This window comes from Hydra vulgaris, chromosome 15, assembly GCF_038396675.1.
Source record: "Hydra vulgaris chromosome 15, alternate assembly HydraT2T_AEP".
Taxonomy (NCBI): Eukaryota; Metazoa; Cnidaria; class Hydrozoa; order Anthoathecata; family Hydridae; genus Hydra; species Hydra vulgaris.
In genome coordinates, this window is record NC_088934.1 from 37077148 (window position 1) to 37104879 (window position 27732).

Genomic DNA, 27732 nt, shown 5'->3' on the forward strand with positions numbered 1-27732 from the left:
TTTTTAAAATCTGATTTTAAATATGAAAACGAACATCATTTTTATTTTTTGAAATTCAAAACTTTCGCGAACTTAAATAATTCTGATTAATTTGGTATGATATCTAAATGGTAAGAACATCTTTGTGTTTTCAAAAAAATATCAACAGGGTGTTACAACAATAAAATGTGAATTTAGTGACGCGCAAAATAACATTGATTTGTAGAGTAAAACCTGGTCAAACCGCACACTTATCAATGAAAATTAAAGAACTTTTTTTACTTTTTCATTTTTTTTTTTTTCCATTTCTTTGTATTAGATAGGTAATAAAAAACTAAATAAGATAATATATATATATGTTAAAAAATAATAATAAAATTATCGAAAATATTAAACGTAAAGAAAAAAAAAGTGTGCGGTTTTAGGCGACATTCGGATAAAACATGGAATTTTTGAAATTTTAACTTTTTTTATTGTTATTATTTTTAATGAGACTTACATTCAAAAAACTATATTGAGGTTTTTACATTTTTTGCAACAAAAAAACTTAGTTCCAACTACACATTTCTTGGTCAACATGTTTCTTTGCGCAACCAATCCGAATTCTCGAATTGCAACATTTTGCAACTTTTAATTGTTTGGCTGCTCGTACTTTTTTCTTCATTATTGTTTTGCTGAGGTTGCTCAGCATTGTTATGCTCAGGCATTTGAGTACTTGGCATAGAGAGTCTACGCTTTGAGTTATGTTTAGCAACTTTCACGGCTTCCTTTGTTGCTTTTTCTTTATCTTTTTGTTTGAGGAAATTGATCACATTTTTTCGGTAATACATTTTCCGCCAAGTTTTGACATTTTGCACTGCTTTGATTTCTTAATATGCGATTGATTTCTGGCTTGAAAAAACTGCTTCAACAAAATCAAGATACTGCTTTTGCAACGCTCAACACATGCTTGATACCTATCAAAACTTGAAGCTGGTGTAGTTGTGAAAAATGGTAATCGGTGTGTAGTTCGAGTAAGTGCTGTGGCGGCTGTTGAAGATAATGAAATTGTGTCTGAGCAAGATGGTATAGGTGCTGCGGAGGCTGCTAAAGTTGATGAAGGTGGATTAAACGTTTTTGTGATTGCTAATGCTTTATGATTTATGTTGTTTTTATTAAGTGGAAATAAGCCAGTGTACTGGAAACCAGCGATTGCGTGCAAGCGTGTAAAACATTTACCACTCTTATAAAGCAGTTTGAGCAATGGTAGAAAATGTTATTTATCTAAATTATTACATTTTGAGTCTTTGTAATACTTTGTAAAATTTCTTTCCATGCTTATTTGACATGACAATAGACACCTCTATCCAATGGTTGTTGAATATGTGAAGAATGCACTTGTAGACAACTCAAGATTATATTGTGTTTTTTGCACAGCAATACCGCTTCCAAAGCTATGTGAGTTGTATGCCCATCTAATACTAAAGTATTAATACCACCAATTTGCTCAGTTTTGGGTATAAATACTTCTTTCAGCCATTCAATAAACGTATCGTGCTCCATCCTTTATCTGATTTTGAAATTGAATATTTGGTGCCAACTGAACCACCTCTTGCCCAGTCAGGACGAAAGTTTCTTTTAGCTTTGTATATCACAAATGGTGGTGCAAAATGCCCATCAGCGTTGCAGCATTTGTTTACAGTATAATGAATTTTTTTGTTGTTGTCAGTATGTTTAAATGCACCTCTTGTACCTTTTCGATACACTACGGTTGCTTTACCTTGATCACCCGAAAAACCTGTTTCATCACATTTCCAAATATGCGTCACTGAAGTTATACCAGTCTGTTGATATTGCTTGGCGATGCAGTCAAAATAACGATCAATTTTTTTTGGCGTACAAGAAGCGACTCTTTTAAATGCTGAGTTATCCGCTTTTCTTGTTGAAATTTCTTTTGACCATCTCTTCATAAAGGTATAAAACCAGTCTTTACTAGGCTTGCCATTTTTGAATAAGTGCAATTGATCTTCGCGTTTAAGGTAGCCACATACAAATTCTAGAATTTTATTTCCAATTAAACCATAACCCAAGTCTCCAAGTAATTGGAACACATGCACCATCAATTTTTCTGTTTCATTTGAGAGTACCGTCGTTGACCCTGAGTCATGGAAGCCTTTGTCGTTGTTATTTTTGCGATCTTTGAGCGTTGAGACTGGAACGCCATATTTGAATGCAGCTTTTCTCAGTGATGTTTTATTTTCTTTCATATCTTTTAATTCGGCTAGTATATCGTCTTTCTTGTATGCTTTTGTTTTTTTAGTTGACATGTTAAAGTGAGTGAGTTAAATTGAATTGAGTGAGTAATGATTATATTGAGAAATAATATAATAATTGGTTTTTAATGAGTAAGAGATGATTATATTAACAAATAACATTATATTTCATTCATAATTATTTAGATAAAGATACGCGCTAAGTCACTTGCGAAAAATTAAACTAAGTAATTAATCGAGTGTGCGGTCTTATCAGGAAAAAAAAAGTTTTTTTTACTATTTTGTTTTTTTATTTAACTTTTTGTCCTAGATGCGTAAAAATTATACTATCTGAATTAAAATTATGTTTCCAAGAAGATAGTGCTAAATTTATTTTTATATCAGTTTCAAGCGTTTTGTTCGCAACGATAAAGAATATATAAAAAATTTTGACTCCCGGTTAAAGTTATATAATTGAATCGACATATAATTTTATCAATTCGAATAGAGGAGATAGTTCTGTATTTGAATCTATTTTTATTTTTTTCTTAGCCATATCCGTTTAGTTTTTATTTGATAATTTCGATTAGTGTGCAAAATGATATGGTGTACGGTTTGACCTGGTTTTACTCTATTATATTACACTTAGATATTTCAAGTTAAATAAGTTTGTTGTCCGCCAGCCCCAGGTTTTTTTATTTCGCTTTATGTTAAATATTTCTTTATTATGAAAGTAAATGAAATTTAAAAAATAGTTAAGTACTAAAGTATTTAAAAAAAGTAAATTTTTTTTTTTAAGTTTGTAGTTATTTAAGTGCTCCCAAAAATCCTTACGGTCTTATCACAGAGCACCGCGGGAGATCATTTTACCAGAGGTTCACACCTCCTTCCGTACCAATGTCGCGAATTCGTACCAATGGCGTCGAATCTCGGACCTCTGGGTTTAAAGACAGAACTTTGGCCACGGCGCCACGACTGCTTTAACAATAAAAAATCAAATCAAAAAGTTTTAGTTTTAAAATACTCATAACCTAATATAATTCATAAAAGTTTACAATAACCAATCCCAAAAACATATTAAAATAATTTAGTAGTGAAAAAAAATTATAATACCAAAAATAATAAGTTTAGTAATAATAGCAATAACGACAAATATTAATAACAGTCAAAATAAAGTAATGATAGAAATTTAATGATGGAGCATAGTTAAAATTAGAAAAATTAGACAAAATAGAAAAAATAGAAAAAATAAAAAAAGCTTAGAAAAAATGCTCCCTATTTTAAAGGTCGTATTTTGATGAACTAAGTTATTTGCAGCTAGCATATAATATATGCTAGCGGCAAATAACTCAATTTATATAAATATGCATATATGAAAGAGAGAGAAAATATATAAATATGTAGATTTATAAAATATTTAGATATTATATTATAATATCTAAGTATTTTTTAAATTTGCATATTTATATATTCTCTCTCTCTATTTCATATATGCATATATATATATATATATATATATATATATATATATATATATATATATATATATATATATATATATAAGGTTATTTAGATGCTCCTAGAAGTCCTTACGGTCTTATCGCGGAGTACCGTGGGAGTGCATTTAACTAGAGGTTCACGCCTCCTTCCTAACCACTGTCGCTTTTTAAGCTAGACCCGGCGTCGAACCCAGGGTTCTGAGCCAGAACTCTAACCACTGCGCCACGGCTGCTCTAGCTTTCTCTATATATGTGTATATATATATATATATATATATATATATATATATATATATATATATATATATATATATATATATATATATATATATATATATATATATATATATATATATATATATATATATATATATATATATATATATATATATATATATATGTATATATATATATACATATATACACACACAAACACATAGACAGAGCTCTAACCATTACAGCTTTAAAATTAAAAAATTAAATTAAAAAGTTGCTACAATAACTTTAAAATTTGTAAATTTTAAAGTCATTGTAGAAAATTTTACTTTCTTATAGTATTAGTTTGTTTTAACCACTTAATAAGATTGATTAAAATTAGAGAAAGATTTTTTCTGGAAGTTTTGTGTATTTTTAATAAATTTTTTCATTTGATTGTTACAATGCTACGCGGAGGGGTTTAAAATGAGGATACATAATCACAAAACCGCCATTGACAAGTAAACGTAAAAGTGCAAAATTCAACTTTGCCAAGGACCACGTGACATGAGACGTGAAAATTTTTTTTTTTTTTAAAAAAAAGTTTAATTTTAATAGGCCTGGTAATTAGTATCAAGACAAGATTTGACCAAAAAAATGCTATGAGTTGTAGCATCAGAAGAGGGGCAGTTTCATAGACCTAAAGCATTTAATACAATTTTTTTCCCATTTATATTTTTTACTAGTCACTTTTTTAATTTTTTAACATTATTTTGTAAAAAAATTATTAATTCTTTTATAATAAATATAAAATACAATAAAAATTCTTTCAAAAAATGTTTTTCTTTTTTTGATACCTTTTCTCAAAATTACGGTTTAAACAGTAAAGTTATAACGTGGTTTAAAAGCTATTTAATAAAGCGTAGATAAGTAGTGTAAAGTAATGGCTATCAAAATGGATCCTAAAATCCATAGTTCAAAATCCATAGGGTTTAGTTCTTGGGCCGCTGCAACTTCTAATATATGTAAACATTCTAAACAAAGCCTTTAACCTGATGAGTATAATGTTTGCAGATGAGACCGATCTATTTTAATGCCACAATGATACAACTTTTTACAACAATTACACAACTTTTTAACAACTAATAGTGAACTTGAACACATTTCTAAATGCTTTAAATCTAATAAATTAACATAAAATACTGATAAAACTGAACGAATTCTTTTTCATTTTTATTGATAAAAATGTAACAAAAAAAAAAGGTTCTGTTATAAGATTTATTGATGCTTATTATGACGAGAACATAACTAGGAAAAACCATAAGCACCAAAGTCTCAAGCACCCTTTAATATAATGACCCTTTAAGCACCAAAGCTTCTAAAAATATTACTCTTTATATTAGGCCCGGGATTTCATAAAAAAATGTCTTAAACAGCTCTATTACTCTTATTATACACAGCTATGTAAATTATGCAAACATTTCCTGGAATAGTACGGAAAAAAGTAAATAAAACGTCTATATAGCCGTCAGAAACATGCGATACGCGTAATTAATAATGTGGATCGCTTTTCCCATTTAAAACCTTTCTTTGATGAAATGAAAATGCTTGATGTATAAAAAATTAACGTCTTTAATGTTTTATAGGTGAAAAAACAATTTATCTCTACCAGTTTTTAACGAACTTTTTAGATTAAAAATAAGTACTCACTAATAAACAATGGTTTGTTAAATAAACCATTTTGTAGAACAAAGTTTAATCAATTTTGATTTACTTATCGCACACCTTACCTTTTTAATAAAATAGCTTTTGTGCAATCTTGATTTTTCTGATCATTTTTCTGTTTTTAAAGATAAATTAAAAAGTTTCATTCTCGCTATGGATGACATTTTAAGTTACTATTAATTTAAAATAAATTTTGATTTATAAGAATTATTTTAACAGATTTATTTTCTTTGATTTTTAACAGATTTTGAAAAAAAAAAATTTTAGTTTGTTTTACTTTTTTAAATTGTGTTACTACGTCCTTCTAACTGATATTCTTGTTACTACGTCCTTTTAACTAATATTTTTGTTACTACGTTCTTCTAACTGATATTTGTTATTGCGGTCATTCTTTATGTATATATATATATATATATATATATATATATATATATATATATATATATATATATATATATATATATATATATATTTACAGTTTTATTGTATAATTTACTGTTATTTTTTACTATTTCATTTTAATTTTAAAACAGTGGTAAAAAATACACGTTTTAAATTGGCCAGCTTCACGCGATTTGATCCCTAGTGATTCGTTCGGAAAATTGGCACAAACTGCATATGGATATTTTCGACAATATAATATGGTACATGAACTTTAGGCTTCTATTCAGCAAGGATGAGATGATATTTTCAAAATTTGTTTGGAAAATCTTATATAAAGTATCAAAACCAAATCTTCAAATTAATTTATGTAAAAAGTAGTCGCACAGACTATTTAAAAACCAAAGTAAATAAAAAAATTGTTATTTAAAGCGAAAATTAAATAGGTTTTTAATTTTTGCTTTAAATAAAATTTTGGATGTTTTTTTATATTTTATAAAATAATTTAATAAATATTTACAACTAAAATATTATTCGCTAATTTATCTATTCCTAACTACCCTGTAAACAACAACAACAACAACAACAACAACAACAACAACAACAAATTTTTTATATGTTCATAAAGTATATTTGTTTCTTATCAGTTTCATTATATTTTTATTCATTATCAGTTTTGTCCTTTTTCTTCAAAGATTTCTAAAGTAGCCTTTTGCCATTATTTCATAATTTACATAGTTTGAGTAATTCTCTTGCTTTGTTAGTTTTTGAGTTTGTTTGTCGTTTATTTTTAAAGATTTTCTTTGCAGTTTTGTACAAATTTTGACTCTCCACATCAGAAAAACCTGTTTCTTTACATTTATTAAACCAATATTTACGCTTTTCATAAAGTTTTTTAATCTCTTAATCTCACGAGTTATTTATTTCGACTTTTTGTAGTTAGTATTCGTATCTTTTTTATCAATTAATTCTTTAATTGAGTCATTTAACAATCGACTAAGATTAGTTATTAAATCTTATATATATATATACATATATATATATATATATATATATATATATATATATATATATATATATATATATATATATATATATATATATATATATATATATATAGACACACAGACACACACACATATATAAACAGCTTTAAATCAGTTTTCTTGTTTTTTTGATAAAATTTGGTTTCATAAAAATTAGAACATTAAATTCCTAAAGAACAATATATATATATATATATATATATATATATATATATATATATATATATATATATATATATATATATATATATATATATATAAACACACATATATAACCATAATTCGTTTCCTGTATCATAAATCGATGAACTTTTGCTCAAAAGTAATGAAAATGGGCATAGTTCTAATTAATTTTAAAAAAGCTCACTCAAAACACAAAATTGTTAAAATGGTATATACGTTGTATTTGCAGTCTGTACCATTATGACTTCCTGAAGTTTAGTATTTTCTTAAATCCTAAGGAACTTTCTAGAATTTTCTGAACTGTTCTGGATATTTTTAGAAATCTCTAAAATTTTCCAGAACTTTCTGAAGTCTTCTAGATGTTTATGGAAATAATAGATAATTGAGCAACGCTAATATTTATAATAACCGAACAACGCTAATAATTATATATGAATCTTTATTCGCCAAATAGCAGTCAAATAATACAGAAGTAAAATAGCACTTATTATTATTACCGATCAGAAATATATTCAAGTATTCAATCATAAAGTATTCAAAAAAGTATATTTAATATTCACATGGAAAAAAAAACTGCACCACTAGAAGTACAATCACTGTAAGATAACAGCAGAATACCACTCAAAACCCAAATTGTTAGTCGCTATCTGTTTTTTGAGAATCCATCAAAGGGAGACCAGAACGCATAAAGAAAATTGAGAAAGAAGTAACAAGTTTATGGCAAAAGAAATTTTCCACACTTATCATATCAAGTCATACACGAAAAACTAGATCAAATGCTGAAGTACGATATGTAAAAATTTATTGTTTCATATAAGTTTTTAGCATCACAAAAAAAGATGGTGAAAAGCTTTGCAGTGAGGAAAATAGATTGTATCATCTTCAGATTAAAGTGAAATTACAGGTCGGATAAACAATTGGGAAGGGTGCTAGTTCAAAAACTCTCCATCCATCCAATCCATCTCCATCTCCAAAAGAAGAAAAATATCATTGAAGTCAATAACCGCAACGACAACAGCGACAACGTCAACTTCCGGATCCGAGTCTGAGGCAGAACACCCGGGTCTGGAGATTAAGAAGAACAGTTCACAAATACCAGCAAGAACTACAGCAAAACCAAAATTTTAACCAAATTAGTAACATCTTTAAAGTTATTAACCAGCAAAGCAGTATAAATTGATTATTATCAAATTTATTCAAATAAATTTGATAATAATCAATTTAAAAGTTGAACGAAGAATTTGTAAAGATTAATTGATCGGTGAAGACATAATTATTTAATAAAAGCCCAATTTTCAAGGCGAACAATCGGCGTAATTCATTGAACCCCATAGTTTACCGTGTTTTAACTCATAAATGATTTACCAATAATAGGATATTTAATTTAGCACAAAGATTCTTAATAGGCGTAAAAGGTTATTCTAAGTTCCGTTTTAAGTTCAATGTCAGCAAATTTCCCTTCCGAGTGTTTTATACCCATTTTTCAAAAGTAAAAAAATTTTTACGCAACCGAAAATTTGACCATTTAAAGAAAATAATTATTTATATTGTATTAAAATTTTATATTATCCTATTCAGAAAAAAATTTTCTACAACACGATTGAAAAATATTTTCAAATTGTTTATTCAATAAATAAATAGAAAAAAAAAGAATGAAACCATTATACAATGATTACACTGTCATAACGATTTCATTCCATCCTCTGTTTTTATTCTACCCGCTTTTCTTCACTTCACGGGTAAAGTTACTATTCATTTTCTTCACTTCACGGGTAAAGTTACTATTCATTTTAACTTTTTTATATTCAATGCATACATTATGTATCAGTTGCAAAAACAAAATCAAATTTGTCTGGAATTGAATTCAAAAATATTTTTTTGAATCAACTTTTAAAAACTAAAATAATTCGACCTTTTTTTTGATGCCAAACAAAAAATTTTTTTAAAGGAACGCTGAATTGTGACAGCGAATGAACTCAATCAAACTAGCTGCAATAAAAGTGACAACATGCTATCAACCAGAGTAACTAAAATAACCTCGACATGTTTGGACAACATACTATCAACCAGAGTAACTAAAATAACCTCGACATGTTTGGACAACATGCTATCAACCAGAGTAACTAAAATAACCTCGACATGTTTGAACAACATACTATCAACCAGAGTAACTAAAATAACCTCAATATGTTTGGATATAATTGCTGTAAAATGAACAACTCTAAATACTCAAATATTTTGTTTGCAACACGAAACAGCCATTTTAAGCGCAAATTAAGTACAGTTGGTATGAAGAACTACAAAAAGAAAAGATCACCATGTATATACAATGAAATAAGAGAACTCGTTGAAAAGAGAAAACTTAGGGCTAGAAAACTTATTCAAAACAAGCAATTTAACAACAGGAATAAATAACCTTAAAAAAATATTAGAAGTCAAACAAACAAACAAAAAAAGACAAAGACATAGGAAGAAGCATTTATGAGTATAAATCCAACAGATATTTGGATATTTATAAAAAAGGTACGCTTACAAACAAAGGAGCAAATCAAATAAATAAAAAAATAATAACATTGAACGAGTTAAAAGACTATTTCGCTTCAGTAGTACATAGACCTGAAGAAAAATACTAGAATGGCTAACTGGATGTGATACTCCTAAGTCGTTCCAATACAAGAAAATAAAAAATATATCAAACAGAAAAATTGCGAAATGCATTCAAAACAAATTCAGCCTTTGTTTACGATGATATTAAAGCATCATTGATCAAAAATAATTTCAAAATTGATTTGATATAATCTCATTATAATTTTCAACTAGTTGCTAGAAAATCAAGTTTTCCCATCAACTTGGAAAATAGCTCATATGGATTATGAGACAATATGGAAATTAAAAAGAAAAAACAAATGATGCAGCTAACTATTGATTAATTTTTTACATTGCCAATATGTTGAGAGTTTCCAAAAAAATTAATTGCCATACAACTCAAATTTTAATGATAAGTATCAACTAATTCCAAAATAGCAATTTCGTTTCAGAAAATTCTCGGGAGTTGAAACTGTATACTCACTACCACAAACTCATGGTACAAAGTAATTGATAATGGTAAATACCCAGGTACTCTGTTAATAGACCTATTTCCGAGCATTTGATAATGCACCATATCAAGAACTTTTAAACAAACTTCAAAAATGTCTAAAATGGGAATAATACTCACAGCAGGAAAATGGTTCGCTAACTATCTGGAAAATAGATTGCAAAGAGTTAAAAAAAGGTAAAAAATATAGTTTGTGGAGGGATATTACAAAGAGTGTCCTACAAGGAGGAGGAATTAGACCAAAATTATTAACTCCCAACTTCTTTACATTCAGAAATATATCAGTTTGCTGACAATATAACTGCATCTGAAGCCAATCAATCACTTTAAGCATTTGCAGAAAAACTGAAGAAATTGTCCCAGGATATTAAAAAAGTACTATGAAAAAATGAAACTGACTATTAACACAAATAAAACCCAATTAACTGTTTTCAAACTTACCAGGAAGCAAATACCTGATGACTACCAAATTCTATTAAATGAAATAACTAGAAAGGTTGAAAACAATGTAAAATTATTAGGGACCAGCATCTGATCTTCAACATACAGATTGAATTTGTAGTAAAAAAGTGTCACTCCTTTTTGGGAATATTGGTTAGAGCAGCGGCAAGTCCACCCAGAATTTTGTTAAAAATAGTTTATAATGGAATGGTGTTCAGTTGTATGGAGTTTGTTGGTTCACTTTACATTTCACTACCTAACGCCCACAAAGAAATTAGACGTCATACAAAAACAAGCCGCGAGAACTATTTGCCATGCAACAAGAAACTCTCATGCACAATGCCAGATTAATCCAATCGCACGTGCAAAACAGCGCCAGGCCTCTAGAAAGTACGATCTCAGCAGGAGCCCTAAATATTTTAAACATAAATGCCACTAAAATTTTGGGTTTGTTGGAGCTTCTATATCACTACTGCAAGAGCATAAAAATGATTAAATGTGGAGCTTTTATATCACTACTGCAAGAGCATAAAAATGATTAAATGTGGAGCTTTTATATCACTACTGCAAGAGCGTAAAAATGATTAAATGTGGAGCTTTTAAATATTTAAAATGATTAAGCGGATTAAGAGCATGTCAATCAAAACAACAGAAAAATAAAAAAACCAATTTTTGTTGTTGTTGCCTTTAGGGTTTTTAGTTTTTTTTTGGTAAGTTGTTTTTGAGTTGATAAGAATAGAGAGAGTGAAGTGGTTTAGATGATTAAAACGAATTTGGAGTTAAACACTTTTTAATTATCAAAGGCAAGTCAAAAATGTGCTTGAGGCTTTCTGCTTACGAGTCAGAGAGCAAAAGTTTGGTTTTCAAACTAGCTTTGCAACCATGACCGTTCCTGTCATTGTTGCTGCTGCCAAATCCTTGTGTGGCATTTATCCTTTAGACTTAGACAATTAGGTCCTCAAATAATTTTTGAAACCGGCTCCCAAGACCTTTCATCCGGCCTTGCTTATGCGGCACCATTAATAGAGAAACTTAATCCTTAAGCACTAATAGTTAGAAGAACAGATCATGAAATAAAACTAAATGAATAAATTGTTGAAATAAAATGCCATCCTACCCTAAATGAATTTACCCAAGTTAAAAATAATGGTCTATTGAAAATAACAGTATCGAAAAATACATACGGTAAAAAAATATTTTTTGATAATATATATATATATATATATATATATATATATATATATATATATATATATATATATATATATATATATATATATATATATATATATATATATATATATATATATATATATATATATATATATATATATATATAGGCCCGTAGCAACCGGATGCCGGATGGGCAGCAGGGGAATTCGGCAACCCTTCTTTCCCCCCCCCCCCCCCAATAATTTTTCGGATAAATAATTTTAAAATATTGAATGAAAAAAGGACTAAATAAATATAAAAATTGAAAAAAGAGCCTTAAAACTATTTCGGGGTCCCTTAATCCACCACTGCCCTCCCCCCCCCCCCATATAATTTTTGTTCCTATTGGCTTCATATATATATATATATATATATATATATATATATATATATATATATATATATATATATATATATATATATATATATATATATATATATATATATATATATTGACTTTATAAAAAAAAATACATATTTAATTTACTTCAGAAAGCTTCTATTTCCATCAGTACCGAATTTGACGCCCTAAAATTACAAATCTTTTTTCAGTTCGTGTTTATGATCACACTTTATTATTAGACATAACAAGCCTCAAAAAACTTAAATATTTTGATAAAAAGAATTTTGTGATTTTGGTAACATATCAAACCTAAATATATACAACTTAACATCTAATGCAACCTTTTTTTAATCTAATAAAACCTATTTATCGTAACGAATCCAACAATGAATGAAAATGTACAGGGTCAAATCACAACGATGTATTACAGTTTCTACTGTCAAATCACAATGCTAAAAGGTTGTTAAAAACAGCTGTGCATATTATTAAAAATTGGACTTTGACCTCAGAAAACTTAGAAGATATTTACATTTCTAAATTGAATGTAGAAAAATCTAAATTTATTTTATTCAACAAACCTAGTAAAGGTGACCACAATGTTCCACTAAAAATACTTAATCTCCTAATCAATGAAACATTTATTATAAGGAAACCAATCGTTAATTTTCTAGGTGCAATAGTAGATGAATATTTGTCATTGAAACTACATATAAAAATTATATCATCCGAATTTATATAAAACTAAACCATTTCTCAACACTGCATCCTTGAAAAAAAAAATATTTTTCATTCATTTATAGTTTTATCTCCTTCTGCAATATTGTATACATTGTGATCCTTCTTTACGGAAACTTTGTGCCTTAAGTGTTTATAAACTTAAAATACACCAAGTTCTACAATTCATGTTTAAAACAAAACATGGACTTTCTCCTATTGCATTAAAGTCACTATAATGAAATTTCGCCCAAATTTTACAAAATCCTACTCAATTTTCAATTAATAACTTTTTTGTTCCAAGAACTAATTTAAAACTAACTCTTACCAAATCCAATACGGTGCACAGTTTATATAGAAAATATTTTCAAAACTTATTACAAAAAAGAATAATGTTCAAAATATCTCTTTGGAACAGTTCAGGATCTACGAGTCTCTTATTACAAAAAGACTTTGATTTTAAATATCTTTTTTATAATAAATACATGAATAATATTATTTTAATACATAATACATAAATAATAAATTTCTAATAACAATAAGTTATCTAAAAAATAGTTATTGATACTACTTCTCTTTTGTTGCAGTTTTAATTTAACTTTTTGTTGAAAAGCTACTATTCTTTTAAGTTGTTGTTATTCATTAATATGAGTCACCTTATAGGATAAGGGATCAAGTCTTAGAAATGGAGTTATTAGCACTACTGTATAATAGAAAGAAAAATGATCAAAAAGAAAAAATATTTAATTTAATATCTTTATTTTTGATCAAATTAAAGCTGTTTGTGCGGGACAACGACCGGAATAGCGTTTTTGAGAAAATTAAAGTTGAAAGTTCGCATAATTTAAGAATGTTATAAATTCAGTTTGAAGAAGAAGTTAGTGGTTATTTTCTGTTTTTAAATGCATGATACAGTTTAGATTACGGGTACAAATTTTTACATCAAATAAATTTCAGTAACTCTTTAAAAATAAAAAAATAAAAGCATAACTGAAAAATCAAAAAGGTACCAACTCTTAATTAAATACAAAATTTTGTATCTGCTTTTCGTAAGGGGCAAACTGGAACTATTTTTAGCATTTTATTTATATGTCCAACTTGTTTGCAGTAAGAACATATCCACGGCTATCTTTTAACAGGAGGCAAACCCACCTAAAAATCTAGATTGCCAACCGTTTCTTGAACTGTTTTGCGAACATTTGCTCCTCTGACCTGGAAATAAAAAATAATTTAAGATAATTAGTGATGTTTTCATTGTTCAAAGCCTAAATATTAAGTCAAATAAATCCGTATTTTAATTCTCGTAATGATGGTAAGTTAAAACGTTGTCCTGTCAACTTGTGGCTTTCGACAAATTAAATCTTTCCCGCGTTCTGGAACAAAAATTCGGATGTTATCGTAAAGATACCATTGTCTTTCTAGTGAGAGAAGTTAAGGTTGTATTATTTATGGCGTGGTAATTTTTGAGATGAGTTGGTGTTGCAATATTTGGAATTCACCTCCGCACTGTCCGAATCAATCTTACAAGTAATCACTCCAGGTTTATCAAATTGAAATGTGAAAGAGTGCCATTGTTTGATATTTGGAATCGTTTTAAAATTAGGTGAAAGCTGTTCTTGCCAATCATATGTTGGAACAAAAATTGAACCATTCTCGTCACTGACGATGACTGGTTTATTCAATTTTGAAATTGGAGTACTAGCTTCTATGCATGCAGCAGACTCTTTGACCAAAGCTACTTCACTTCGCCGAAACTTGGATTTCAGAATCCCAAATCCTGCATCTGGAGAGAAATTCGTGTGACCGAAAGGCAAAAACATAATAGTTATTTTTTGGTTTAACCCAGGAGCTACTCTCCAAGAGAAATACTGCATTACAATGTTGTTTTTATTTTGCCCTACGCCGTTGTCAGCATGGCAATACATGGTATCTTTGATAGAACATTTATGTTCAGCAAGGTAGTGATGAATCATACTCAAAATACAGTTAGTACCCTTTCCGGTTAACATGTTTTCCGGTTATCATGTTCATGACATAATTGTGCTGAACACAGGCCGATTCATTTGCAATACCAAAAATCCCAACTTTAAACGGAGTTAAAAAATAGATAGGTTCAGGTTGATCTGGTAAGTTTGGAAGAAAGATTTGCTCGGCATAGTCAAAAGAAATGTGTGAAATTTTTTTTTTTTTTTGCCAGTTTGATACAATCATAATAAACGAAACGCTCTTTCTCAACTTAACTTTAGATGTTTTTACATCTCAGTTATACACTCTAGTTTGACTTCTACTTCCAGATTAATCATTTCAGACATTTTTATAGTGTTATTCTGACATACACTGACGTTGGATAACAATAAAAGGCATAGTCATTCTCCAAATCTTTAAGAAATCTAAAATTTTCAGCAAATGCATTCCAAACAATTCACATGCGGATTTATATTTTTCATGTATGCTTTTCTTTGTCTCCCATGACGGAAGAAGCATCATCCGATGATCTCTTATTCATCGAGTTTTTCCGGGTAGAACTAGTGCATTGTTTTCAGCATAATTCATTATAAATTGAACAACTGCTGTGGCATCTACTTTTGTACAAGTATTTTTGGGTTGTCTTCCAGTATTGCCATGTCTACGAAGAGCAATTCCAAACTTAATGACTCGCCTGCGTAGTAGATGGAGACGTTTACAACCAATCCCATGCAAAAACAGGAATGTTTTCAAACATATCTTGTATCCGTGAAACCGATAATTCATCAGTGTTTTTGATCGAAGTTCATTTTGATCTTCATAACGATTACAGCACATTAACCTTTCACTCGTGTGAAGCAGAGCATTTAACTGGGCAACAATATTATCATTCAGTTTGTTTTCATGTTCAAACATCCCATCAATCTCAAAACATTGTAGTCTGTATTCACGTATTTCTGAATGTGAGAAGCGCGCCATACAGTTTTTATTTTTTACTCCTTGATTACATCCACAACGAGATTTTATAAATTTTTGTATTTTTTCCTCATCTTCATTTTCAAATAACTGTGAGTAAAGTGAACGGAGAGGAATTATTGTCTTAATGGTGTTAACAAGAACAACAATGTCATTTTGGATCGTCAGTTAATCCAAATTGGCATTGTTGCCAAAGTGAAGTTGAAGCCAAAAGTGCATTCTCACTTATTGGTTCATCGTGCAAAGTCGAGGTTAAAGGTTGATTCTCATCTATCGCCGCTTCATCGTCGCTTGATGCTTGGTTATCAGATAAATCAGACATTAAAAAATCATCATCAAAATTATTTTCACGATCTCTATATTCAAAGAAATCGTGCAGGACATCGTTGACTCCTGATGAATCTAAACCATCAGTTCCACAACTATTCAAAAGCTTTGCTATATCAGCATTTTTAGAAGTACTGGATTCACGATTCATGATAACTAGTTACATTTATGAATTAAGCGGGCTTAATACGTCAGCATTTGAAATCAATTTGTTTCTAAAGTAGAACTTGTTAAAAGAAATTCAACTTAGAAAAGCACATTTAAAATTATTTCTTTATTTATTCTAATAATTGTTTTATCAATCAATAATTGTTGGTACTACGATTAAAAACATAAAAAAATTTAATAAAATATTTGGCCACCATTCTCGGTTTAAAGGGTTAATAAATAGCATACAAATAAATCATACTTTTAATAACTTCTTAAGATTTTCAACGATTATTGATCAAAAATAAAAAGTATTATATACTGGCACGCTAAAACGTTAATAACACAGCATAAAAAAATAATTAACAAGGAGTTCTTTACTTCTAGAGGAGAGAACATTATCAAAACAGTTCTGATGAAGAGTTGGTACCTTTTCCACATTAAAAAAAAAATCCTTTTTTGCAACTACAAAAAGATTTTTTTCACAAAATAATACCTAATATGTATTGTAATATGATAAAACTATAAAAAAAAACAATAATCTCGTTTTTGAATTTTTTGACCTGACTAACTATTATGTCAAATATCTCTGTAACTAGAAAAAGACTTGGTACCTTTTCCTGTGAGGCGCCTCATATATTGCATAATATTTCAGCACATGTAAATAAGCGTGTTCAAAACGTGTTTAAAATTCTTATTACTTACTTAACTACTGCTTATTCTTGCAATTAAAGTAACACTTTTTCGTTGTAAATAGAGCTCGGTGATAAGATAGTTTATGCCAATAAATAAAAGCCAATAAATAAAATCTTGCCAATAAATAAAAGAGCCGGAGCAAGCTTCTGCTTGCTCCGGCTCTTTTGTTTATTGGCAAGATTTATTTTATTGTAAATGTTAATATACGTATAATAAAATTAAAAAAAGAAAAAAAAGATATTTGTTTAAAAAAATTTTGTTCCACTTAAAGCGCTCTTCTACTCTACATAAGAATTTCAATCGTGCTCTTTCATTCCCTGCTCACAATATTGAAAGCCGTAAGGCCTGTTTTTGTTGGGATTTTTATCTTTCTTAATAGTTACCATAGCAACAAGCTACCATTTTATATTAAAAGTTTTACTTTTTCACTTTTTTTTTTACTAAATTTACTGGTATTTACACAAAATTGAACCATTTAAAAGTGAATAACTTTTTCAATTCAAGAGTAAAATAGACATAAATAAATGATGCACATTCTATTTTGAAAAAAGCAACATGAAAACATACATGTATGTATATTATTAGTTTTGGTTAAGAAGTTTTAATACTTTGACCCTAGGGCTTCTCAAACAACCTCTTTCCACCAATGGGATCCCAGGAAAATGGGATTCCTGGATCCCATTTCCCAAGATCCTGTTGGTGAAAAATCATCCCGTTATTCCGGGATTTTAATGAAATTTTTCGGAATCCTGGTTATTTTTTTAAATATTTTTTAAAATACTTTTAAAGATATTGAAAACATTATCGCTCAAAATTTGATAACTATTAACTTCCATTTCCCTCTTGTAAAAAATTTCGGTAAAAATTAGGAAAACAGAGTATAGATGGCATTTAAATTACCGATACTTTTTGCAGCTTTGGTTTGAGTTCCAGATAGGTCAAATATTATTTTTAAATTTTATTAATAAATTGATTTAATTTATTAATTTAAACTTTATATGTTGCAAGTTACAAATATAAGATTTAAATAAATAAATCAAATCAATTTATAAAACAAATTGAATAATAACATTTGATCTATCTGTGACACAAACCAAAACTGCAAAATATTGAGGATCAATTTATTTTTATTTTTAATACCTTCGTTTTCAACAAGGCTGTAAGCAACCACTATTTGAGTTGGAAGTTACTAGAAGAGAAAAGATAAAGTTTATCAGCAAGATAACGATTGACAGACAACTTGGATAATTTGCAAGATTGCAAATTATATGAATCAGGAAAGGAAGAAGAAGGAAGCGAATTCTAATAAAAAAATTTATTAAAAAAAATTACAATTACAAGAATTGCAATGAACAAAAGGGAGTCCCTGAGATGTTAAATATATTGTCCGTGATTATTTTATATTTAACAGCTCAGGGACTCCCCTCTGTTCATTGTAATTACTTTTTTTGCACCAATCTAAAAAAAATCACTTTTAATAGTGATTTTTTTTAGATTGGTGCAAAAAAAGTAATTAGTATAAACAAAAACAAGGAAGTGAAAAACCAAGTATGCGAATTTTAAAATATATGTTTAGTAATAACAATTAAGTTAAAAAACTTTATGAATATATACTACCATCAAACTATTTCGCGATTAAATTGCGGGTAATATAATTTTATATTTTACTATGTTTTAATCTATCTTAATTTTTATAAATAATATAACCAATTTACCTCATCATGCCAAGTGGATTTAAGGCATGGCAAAATTTTACGAAAGATAAAAACGCAATCTGCCACTTGTAATATATGTAAAACAACAATAATGTGAAAAGGATTTTCAACTAGTAGACTTCTTCGTCATTTAAAAAATCTTCACTAAGATATAGAAATTGAAGTGACTAACAAAAAAAAAAGAAGACAGATTTTGAAGTTAGAAGTGTTTCACGTAGAATTACGTTATTTAAAAAAAAAGGGATCTGTAAGAGAAATTATTTCAAAACTGGCGGCTGTAGATGGCATTTCTATCAATGCTATTACAAAATCTGATTTTATAAGAAAAACTTTGTGTAGTAAAGGCATGATAAGAATCCTTCACATGCAATGAATTTAGTGAAAAGTCAATAACGTAAAAAAAAGTAGCCAAGCAAGGAGTGAATAAGGAAACAACTATGCAAATTTAAGGTCGCTCAAGATTCTCTATTTGTATGGACGACTACACATATTTAAAATTGTCACAATTTAGGTTTAAATATGCATTCATTAACTAAGCTTTGGAGCTTGGGTATGATTCTCATATTTTGGTTGCTACCAGCTGAAAAAATTGTTGATATGGTTGAAAATAAATTATCCCAATTTAATGTATGTACAAAGAAGCATATACTTTCCAGTATAACTGGCGGTGCATCAGTAATGAAAAAATTTTGAAGATTAAGCGCGATGGAGCACATGGGCTACATTTAGCAGTATGTGATGTTCGCTACAAATAATCAATGATTTTAAATTCATCAGGTGAGTGTAATGCATCCGAGCCAGAATTCTGATAAAAATAATAGTGAAAATGGCGAGACTGAAGAAATTCATTTTTCAAGTTCAGTGGATTCACAATCAAACCAAAACAAAGATAAATTTAATTAAAAAGACACCGAGCTCACTGATGAATGATTAGACATCATTAGTATTGTAAAAACAATTCAAAAGGTTTGAAGAATTGTAAGAATGTTTCGTAAATCACCACTCAAAAATGAAGTTTTACAAAAATATGTAAAAATTGAATATAATAAAGAATTCAAGTTAATGCTGAATGTAAAAGCAAGGTCGAATAGTCTTCTCGCAATTTTTGGATTTATTGCAAAACATGTAAACTAAAAGCATTTATGGATTTTAAACACAATATTTATAATATTTGTAATAACAATGTTTATAATATTTATAATAACAATATTTATAATATTTATAATAACAATATTTATAATATTTCGGAGGATGAATATAAAAAGACGCAATAAAAATTTAGTTGGCTTACTAAAATATCTGAATAAACTTTCAAATTATAAACGCGAATCAAACATAGATTCGATAGTATTATTGCTTTTGAAATCAATCCTTGAAACTACGGATAAAAAATTATTTTCTAAGCTATTTGTTAAGGATATTGTCGGTGGTGCTACTTCCGCTGATATTGAAGAATTAGAATGTAGTAATAATGGTACTAAAACGTCGTTTATGGCTAAACCAAATTTATCGAATATATCTGAATAAACACTTCATCAAAAAATCGGATGTTACCATTGCGAATGTCCAGAAGATGTATTATATGACGTAAGAAACACTAAAAAAGAAATATTTTAATATTATAGACACATTCACACAAACTATATATATATATATATATATATATATATATATATATATATATATATATATATATATATATATATATATATATATATATATATATATATATATATATATATATATATATATATATATATATATATATATATATATATATATATATATATATATATGAATTACAATTTAAAAAACATTAAACAATTGAAATACTAAGTAAACCAATAATTTAAATTTTAATGCTTACATAAAAAAATAATGAGTTAACGTCGCATAGCGTATCGCTTAATACGAGCTTAGGTGGACAAAAATTATTTTTCTGCAAATTGATACCTAAGAATGTAATTAATAAGATTTTAGTGTTTCATTGATTAGTTACGCATTTTTAATTGTTTTTTAGTTTTTATATGTAAGTATTTTTTATAGTTGGAAAAAAGTTAATTAGGTAATAAAAATAAATTTTAACGCATTTCAACTCTATTACAACGCATAAACTATGCCAAAAATAAATAATACTAACTATAGTTTAGCTAATAACGTGAAATAAAAAAAATATTTTCTTAACAATTGTCATTATTGTTACTTTCACTATTCGATTAATCGGACCCTAATTAACCTTCATCGCCACACGGAAATGCATTTCCAACCAGGTGTGATGGTATTACAGGTGGGACAATTAAATTGAAAACTTCTAACGGTACTTTATTGGTTTTCTTAATTGACAACTCTTTGTATGAGTTGATGAAAGGATCTGATATTACCAAAAGCATATCAAGAAAATCTAAATTTGTAAAATACGTGAGTTTTTTTTGTATAAAGCTCGCGGAATCGAAGAAAATCTTTATTGCAGGCTTCTCGAGACTATTCCGATAGTTATCCGATTGGAAGAAATCATGTCTTTAAAGCTTCCATGTTCTGTACATGTATTTTGTGCAAAGTAAGAGGTATATAGTATCACGGGTATATATCATTATAAAGAGTTTTGGTTTCAAAAAAAAGTTTTTTAAATTCATAATAATTAATATCAAAGCCTGTGGAGAGCCAGAGGAGAGTGTACTTAATAAAGTATTAAAGTTTTTGAAGAGACTGACGTCTAAACTTGTAATTTCACTCCTTAACTCTGGCTTTATAGAAAATCTACAAGCTATGCTCCCATCATTTGTATTCCCAAAGCCAGGTTTTGGTTTGTCTACAATAAGACCCATATTTTTTTTTTAATATGTTCTGGACGTTTTGAGGCACTCGATTTATTTTCATCGCTTCTTGCTTGGCACTTTTTACATCTCAATGATAGCTAATTTTAACATGCACTCAAAAAATCCACGCATGCAAAGTAGTCGGACCAAAACCATAATGTTCGTTTTTAACAACTAAGTCTTTTAGTTTACCATTCATTATTTTGGGAGTCGCATCACATATTCAATTTTTTTGTTGGAAACTTGTGAAGTCACAAAGGAAATACAAATTCTCACCAGTAGGATTAGAGTTGGTAAATCTCTGTTTTATTATTGCTGTGACCGGAGCTTCCATCACATCCCCATTTGCTAATTAATGTGAATGACGTAGTAAAAGTAAGATTTTTTAGAACTTCACACTGGGCTTTCATAAAGGGTTCAGCAGTTTTATCAAGTATGGCTTGTAGATTAATTTCGGAACGTGTTTCCGTAACAAAAATATGCTCATCTAATAGATAACATAACCTTTTCGACTTGCATCTACTATAATAAGATAGAAATACCATTTGCCCTGCCTTTAAAGACCACTTTTGTGTCTTTTTATAAGAGTGACTTGTACATTTAGAATAAGTGTAATAAAGTAATGCCTCGTCACGACTCAACTGCCTACTACCACAAATAAATTGTTTTGATTTGATTTTTTCTGATGATTCTAGACTTTTTCTAAAGTAGCTTAGTTTTTTTGCCCCGACATACGGCATTCTACTTGAGCAGTTGTGGTCGACTCAGTTGCACTTTGCGACTTTTACCTTTTTTTGGTTATAAAGGACGAGTCTTCAAATTCTTTTTTTGGGCCGTCGTTGAAATCCTTCAGATAATGAAAAGGGTCATCGCTGATATATACTTATTTTAAATACTATGTTTGCTCCCTTTAACCGATTTTTATTTTTGTTTAATGAACGGTACATCATTATATGTGCTGCAGATCATTTTGTCGCGAATTTGGTGCCATACATAAAATTTTTAACTGCAAATCTCTGAATCTCTATTACATTAGTTACAACACCAAATCTTTGTAAAATAAAATTCAATAAACGAGAATTTCTTTCTTCTTTATTATGTTTCCGTCATTCTTCAAATAACCCCATTTTTAAAAAAGAGCGCACATGATCTGAAAAAAAAAAAAAAATTGCAAAATATGTGGCTTGATAAAAAGTTTGTGAAAAATTTGTAGTGAAAATAGTGAAAAATTTTACATCGTTGTACACCTTAGGAGTTTAGCTATATACTGTTAAAAAATTAGCTTGGATACGTGTGGATACAAAAAGTTGAAAAATTACAAAAAATGATTTTACTATTTTAACGCAGTTTTTCAAACCATAATTTAATTTGCTTCTCTTTTAAATAAAATATTTAACGTAATTAAATAGTACTTACTTTCACATTTGTATTTACATTCAGATGAATATATGCATAATCATAAATAAACGTATATTCGTGTGACTTTATAATATATTAATAAATAATTTCAAAACTTGACTTTTTGCGTTTTTGTTTTTGCAAATGTAGAAACAAGTTCTGTCAGTTCAATGTTTTTCGCAATATCATGTTCACTTGACAGAATAGCTAATCCAGCAAGTCTTTTTTGCTGCATAGAGGTTCTCAAAAATGTTTTTATCAGTTTGAGTTTAGAGAAGCTTCGCTCACCACTAGCCACGGAAACTGGATGTGTCAAGAGGGTTTATAAAGCTATAACTGTTAAGGACACAATCTGTTAGATTATTTTTTAATATAAAATTTAGTAAAGATAGTGGCAATGTACACCTTGCAACTCGTCTTGAAATTGATTTCAGTTCATTACATAGATCAATTGCATGGATATCTTTGGAGTCTCTATATTGCAAAGCTTTCTCAAGATTCAAGGAATGTTCTATAACATCTTTGCTAGTTACACTCTGTAAACTGTGAACATCATAGAGAAAACCAAACAACGAATTTATTGTTTGCATAAGAGTAAATCTTTCTTCCAACAATTGTATTGCCATGTCAAGAATAGCAAAGTAAAAGTTTATTTTGAATTTTTCTGCCAACTTAAAACTAGAAATAGCGTTTGCAATAAACTGCTTAATGATAGTTTCAGTCACACGTGGGTACAAATGGGTCAAATAAAGCTAAACACGTAAGTGGGTCAAATAAAGATAAACATTCCACAAATTTCAGAAAGTTTCCGTTATCAGCAGTGTTCAGTTTCTCATGTGTTCCACGAAAAGCAAGATTTTGCATACCAAGAACTCTAACTAAAGCTATCCGCCGCTTCAAGATTTGCTGCCAATCCTGTTCTTCTTTTTTAAAAAGACGCAAATGTTCGGCTTCAACATTTTTATTGTTTTGCAGTTGCAGCTCGAACTCTTTCCATAACTGAAAATTCGCTAGATGTTCACTGCTTTTCTCATTCCCTGACAGAATTGCGGAAATGTTTTTCCAATCATGTAAAACCATTGGAAGAAAGAGATGACGCAGCTGTTGTGCTACTGGTAAACAGTTTGCAGCGGAAGCAATACACAGAGTCATTACTTACAGAATACTGCAGCCAATGTCTGCGAACTTCATCTTCATTGACAAACTGGCGGTTGGAATGGTTTTTTGAAAATTTTCTTTCCATACTGTCCTTAGGAAAGCCAAACTGATCGACTTGTTTTGGTTTGTGTTTGATCAAAGTTGTCGCATTTCATCATCAAATAGGATTTAAGTAGCTGGATTGCTATAGTTAGCATATAGACCAGAGAATTTATCGAACTTATGCGCTTCAGATTCTTTGTGTGTTACACGTAACACACAAAGAATCTGAAGCGCATTACATTACATAATGTAATTCAAACTCTTCTGATACTGTCATCTCATCTGCTTCCCTGGCTGCTTCAACTTGATTGTTTAACTCATCTGCGCCATTTTCATTTCTCTGTGGCAAACATAGATACTTTAACAGCGAACCAACCTGTTTTGTTACAAACCCTTCCTTCGCAGCCCGTTGTTTACTATATTGCGCATCGGACAATTTTTTTCACTCTTCCATCGTGGATTGAAATAACGAAGGAAACTGATAAAAATTATAAAAATGATCACCTCCTATTTCTTTAATATCTTTAAATTAAAAATTTATTTTAACTTCTTTATAAAAGTTTTAAAGTTACATTTTAAAACTTTTAAAGCTCCATAAATATAAATAATAACACTCTATTAGTATAAAAACACAACATAAATCAGTTAATTTGTTACTATACTACTTCGTAATTGCTATCATAGAACATTTAATTAAAATTCTTACTATTTCTGAATTAACACGCCAGTAAAAACAATTTTCACAATAAACTTAAACGAGCAAAAATTTTCAATAAATGAGTAAGGAAAACTTTGCAGTGTATAAATTACTACAAAATTTCATTCTGCATAAAAAGTATAAAATGAAAATTGCGTCAAATAAAACAAAAGTATCAAAGTTTATTCTTTTGTTTTATTTGACTATTTTGTTTTACTTTTTCAAATCTTTTAAATTTAATTCAAAAGAGACTTAAAAAAGATTTTGGCAATGTTTTTGATATTTTTTTTTTTTTAAGTTGGTAGTTTTTGTGCCACCCTAGAAAACTTGCCCTAGGCGGCCGCCTAGCTCGCCTAGTGGTTAAACCGGCCCTGGATCACTGCAATAAAATGATTCCTTTTTTAAAATTTCGTTAAATGGAATTACAAACACTGTATTTTTGTAACTAATTTTTCTCAAAAATGAAACTACATTTTAACGTCTTTTTTATTGATTATTACTTATTGCTCTAGAATGTTATTTATAATTAACACTGCAAGTTGTTACCAATGTCGAACTATGACTGTGTAAATATTATGAATATTTTGATAGTTGTTGGTCCGCTGCTTGAGCCGTTATTTCGACGTTGACCCAACGTAATGTGCTAGCTGGGAATGTTTTGTTTAGCCATTTAATTTATACACATTTATGAATTGCTGTACCAAATCAAGAATCACAATGTTTAACTAAAAGGGCATCTTGACGTACAAGTTTGACCCGCATATTATCAATAATTTTACTAGGTCAAAGACCTTTATCACCTAAGTAAACTGCAAGATAATAAACATTTTGTTCTTATCCTGTTGTTAACTCCGTATCATGTGTTAAGCTTAAAAGAGATCTTGTGGGTGATGATAAAATATAAAGATGATAAGTTTGATTTTGAAATCGTGTTATCAGTTTTAAGGCTCAATTATTTCAATAGCGCAACTTCTTACATTTTTAACTCTTTTATGTAAACTTTCTTTTGTTTTCTGTATTCAGTATCACTTTCTAATATGAACTTAATTTAATCAATTAAAACATTTTTCAGTGTAATGTTACTTAAAAAACATCTTTCTTGATCTCAAAAGTATTTAAGTTCTATAAAAAATTTAATGTTTTACATATATTTATTCAAATTTAAGCGTTTGTAATTCGACTTGAAAGTAAGTTTGATATAAAGGGATTAACATAAATAAGTGAGTATTTTATATAATAGGGTTTGGTAAGATTGGACACTAATTATTTATTTTGTAAAAAATTTGTATAAAAATTTTTAAATTTAAAAATTCTAGTTTTATTATTTTATTTTGAAGACTTTTTTTAATATTAGTCTTAAATAATTTTGATTGAATGTTTAAATTTTTGATTGAATGTTTAAATTTTCTCTCATCCAAACCATTTTGTATAACCATCTCTAAATCATTTTGACATTTTAAAAGTTATACTATAATTACACAAATTGATTCACATCAATTTTATTTTTAGAAAATAAATATGGCCGTCTACAACAATACAATTTGTCGGTATCAATACAGAGACTCAGCCGAGTATTCAAACAGCATTTTTTTAATTATGAGTTATGCTGTTAATGCTACTTTTACACTTGTTGCTAACGCCACCCTGATATTTGGGCTTTATAAAACGTCTTGCAACAAAAGGTATACTCGAAATGAAAGACTTGCTATATTACTTTCATTTATTGATATATTAAAAACAATTTTAGTTTTATCATCTCAAAGTGCACTATTGAAAAATATCAATAACATTGGTTGTTTGCAAATAGCTGTGACGTCATTTTTTCGTGCTTGGTTTTTAGGTTTATCAGGTTGTACATTTTTAATGGTGTCCTGCGAACGCTATTTCACTGTGTTTTATAACAATATAATCTGTGGAGTAAACATCAAAGACTCTTATTATATTGGATGCTTTGTGTTTATTATGTTTATAACATTTAGTACTGCCCTTGTATGCGGTGTGGTGTGTGCTATATCAAGTATGTATCTACAGTTTGTTCTTTATTTTTGCACTGGATGCACCACGTTGGTTTTACTTCTTTTGATAATTATTGCAAATATTTTGATGCTAATTAAAATTAAAAAAAAATTAAAATTTAAGTCTCTCAGAGTTCAAGCAAACACTGAAATTGAAAACCATATCACAAAAACTGTTACGTTGATATCTCTTACACATGTTATGTTTTATGCCCCCTGTCTCGTAGCACAATACTATTTGTCATTCAGTTTTTCAAAAGGTATTTTAACTCTTATCCCATCTGCTTTTCGAGGATTTTTGTGGACCCTTGTTATTCGGGATACAAGTTTATGGATAAATGCAATAGTTTATACTTTAAGAAATAGGAAAATTAATACAATGTATGCGTCAAAAATAAGTAGTTTGTTTGGAACGAACAAAGATAAAATAATTTCAGTTGAAGATAATCAACTTGTTACCAGATCAGTTTCTACAAATTCACTTCAATTTCAAATATTTCGCTGCAACAAGATACAGTGAATATAACAAGATACAATAAATAATATGTAACGAAATGCGACGAAAATGAAGTCAATAGCTTTGCATTAAAATCCTAATAAAAAATGATGCTAAAATTTTTAAAAGATATGTTTGCATTGTAGAAGTCTGGTACTTCGATTGTAAATTCGAAATGACGTAACGGATACTCTAATTTGCTAAGATAGATTTAAAAGTATGAATACGACAGTTTTGTT

General features: G+C 28.7%; 1 protein-coding gene across 1 annotated transcript; it reads left to right on the plus strand.

Moving 5' to 3' along the window:
* LOC136092222 (uncharacterized) lies at positions 1-27645 on the plus strand. Its single transcript, XM_065819983.1, has 2 exons — positions 1-110; positions 26492-27645. Exons 1-2 carry the CDS (start codon positions 108-110, stop codon positions 27515-27517), a joined length of 1029 nt encoding a protein of 342 aa, XP_065676055.1. The 5' UTR covers positions 1-107; the 3' UTR covers positions 27518-27645.
* Positions 27646-27732: the final 87 nt, after the last annotated feature.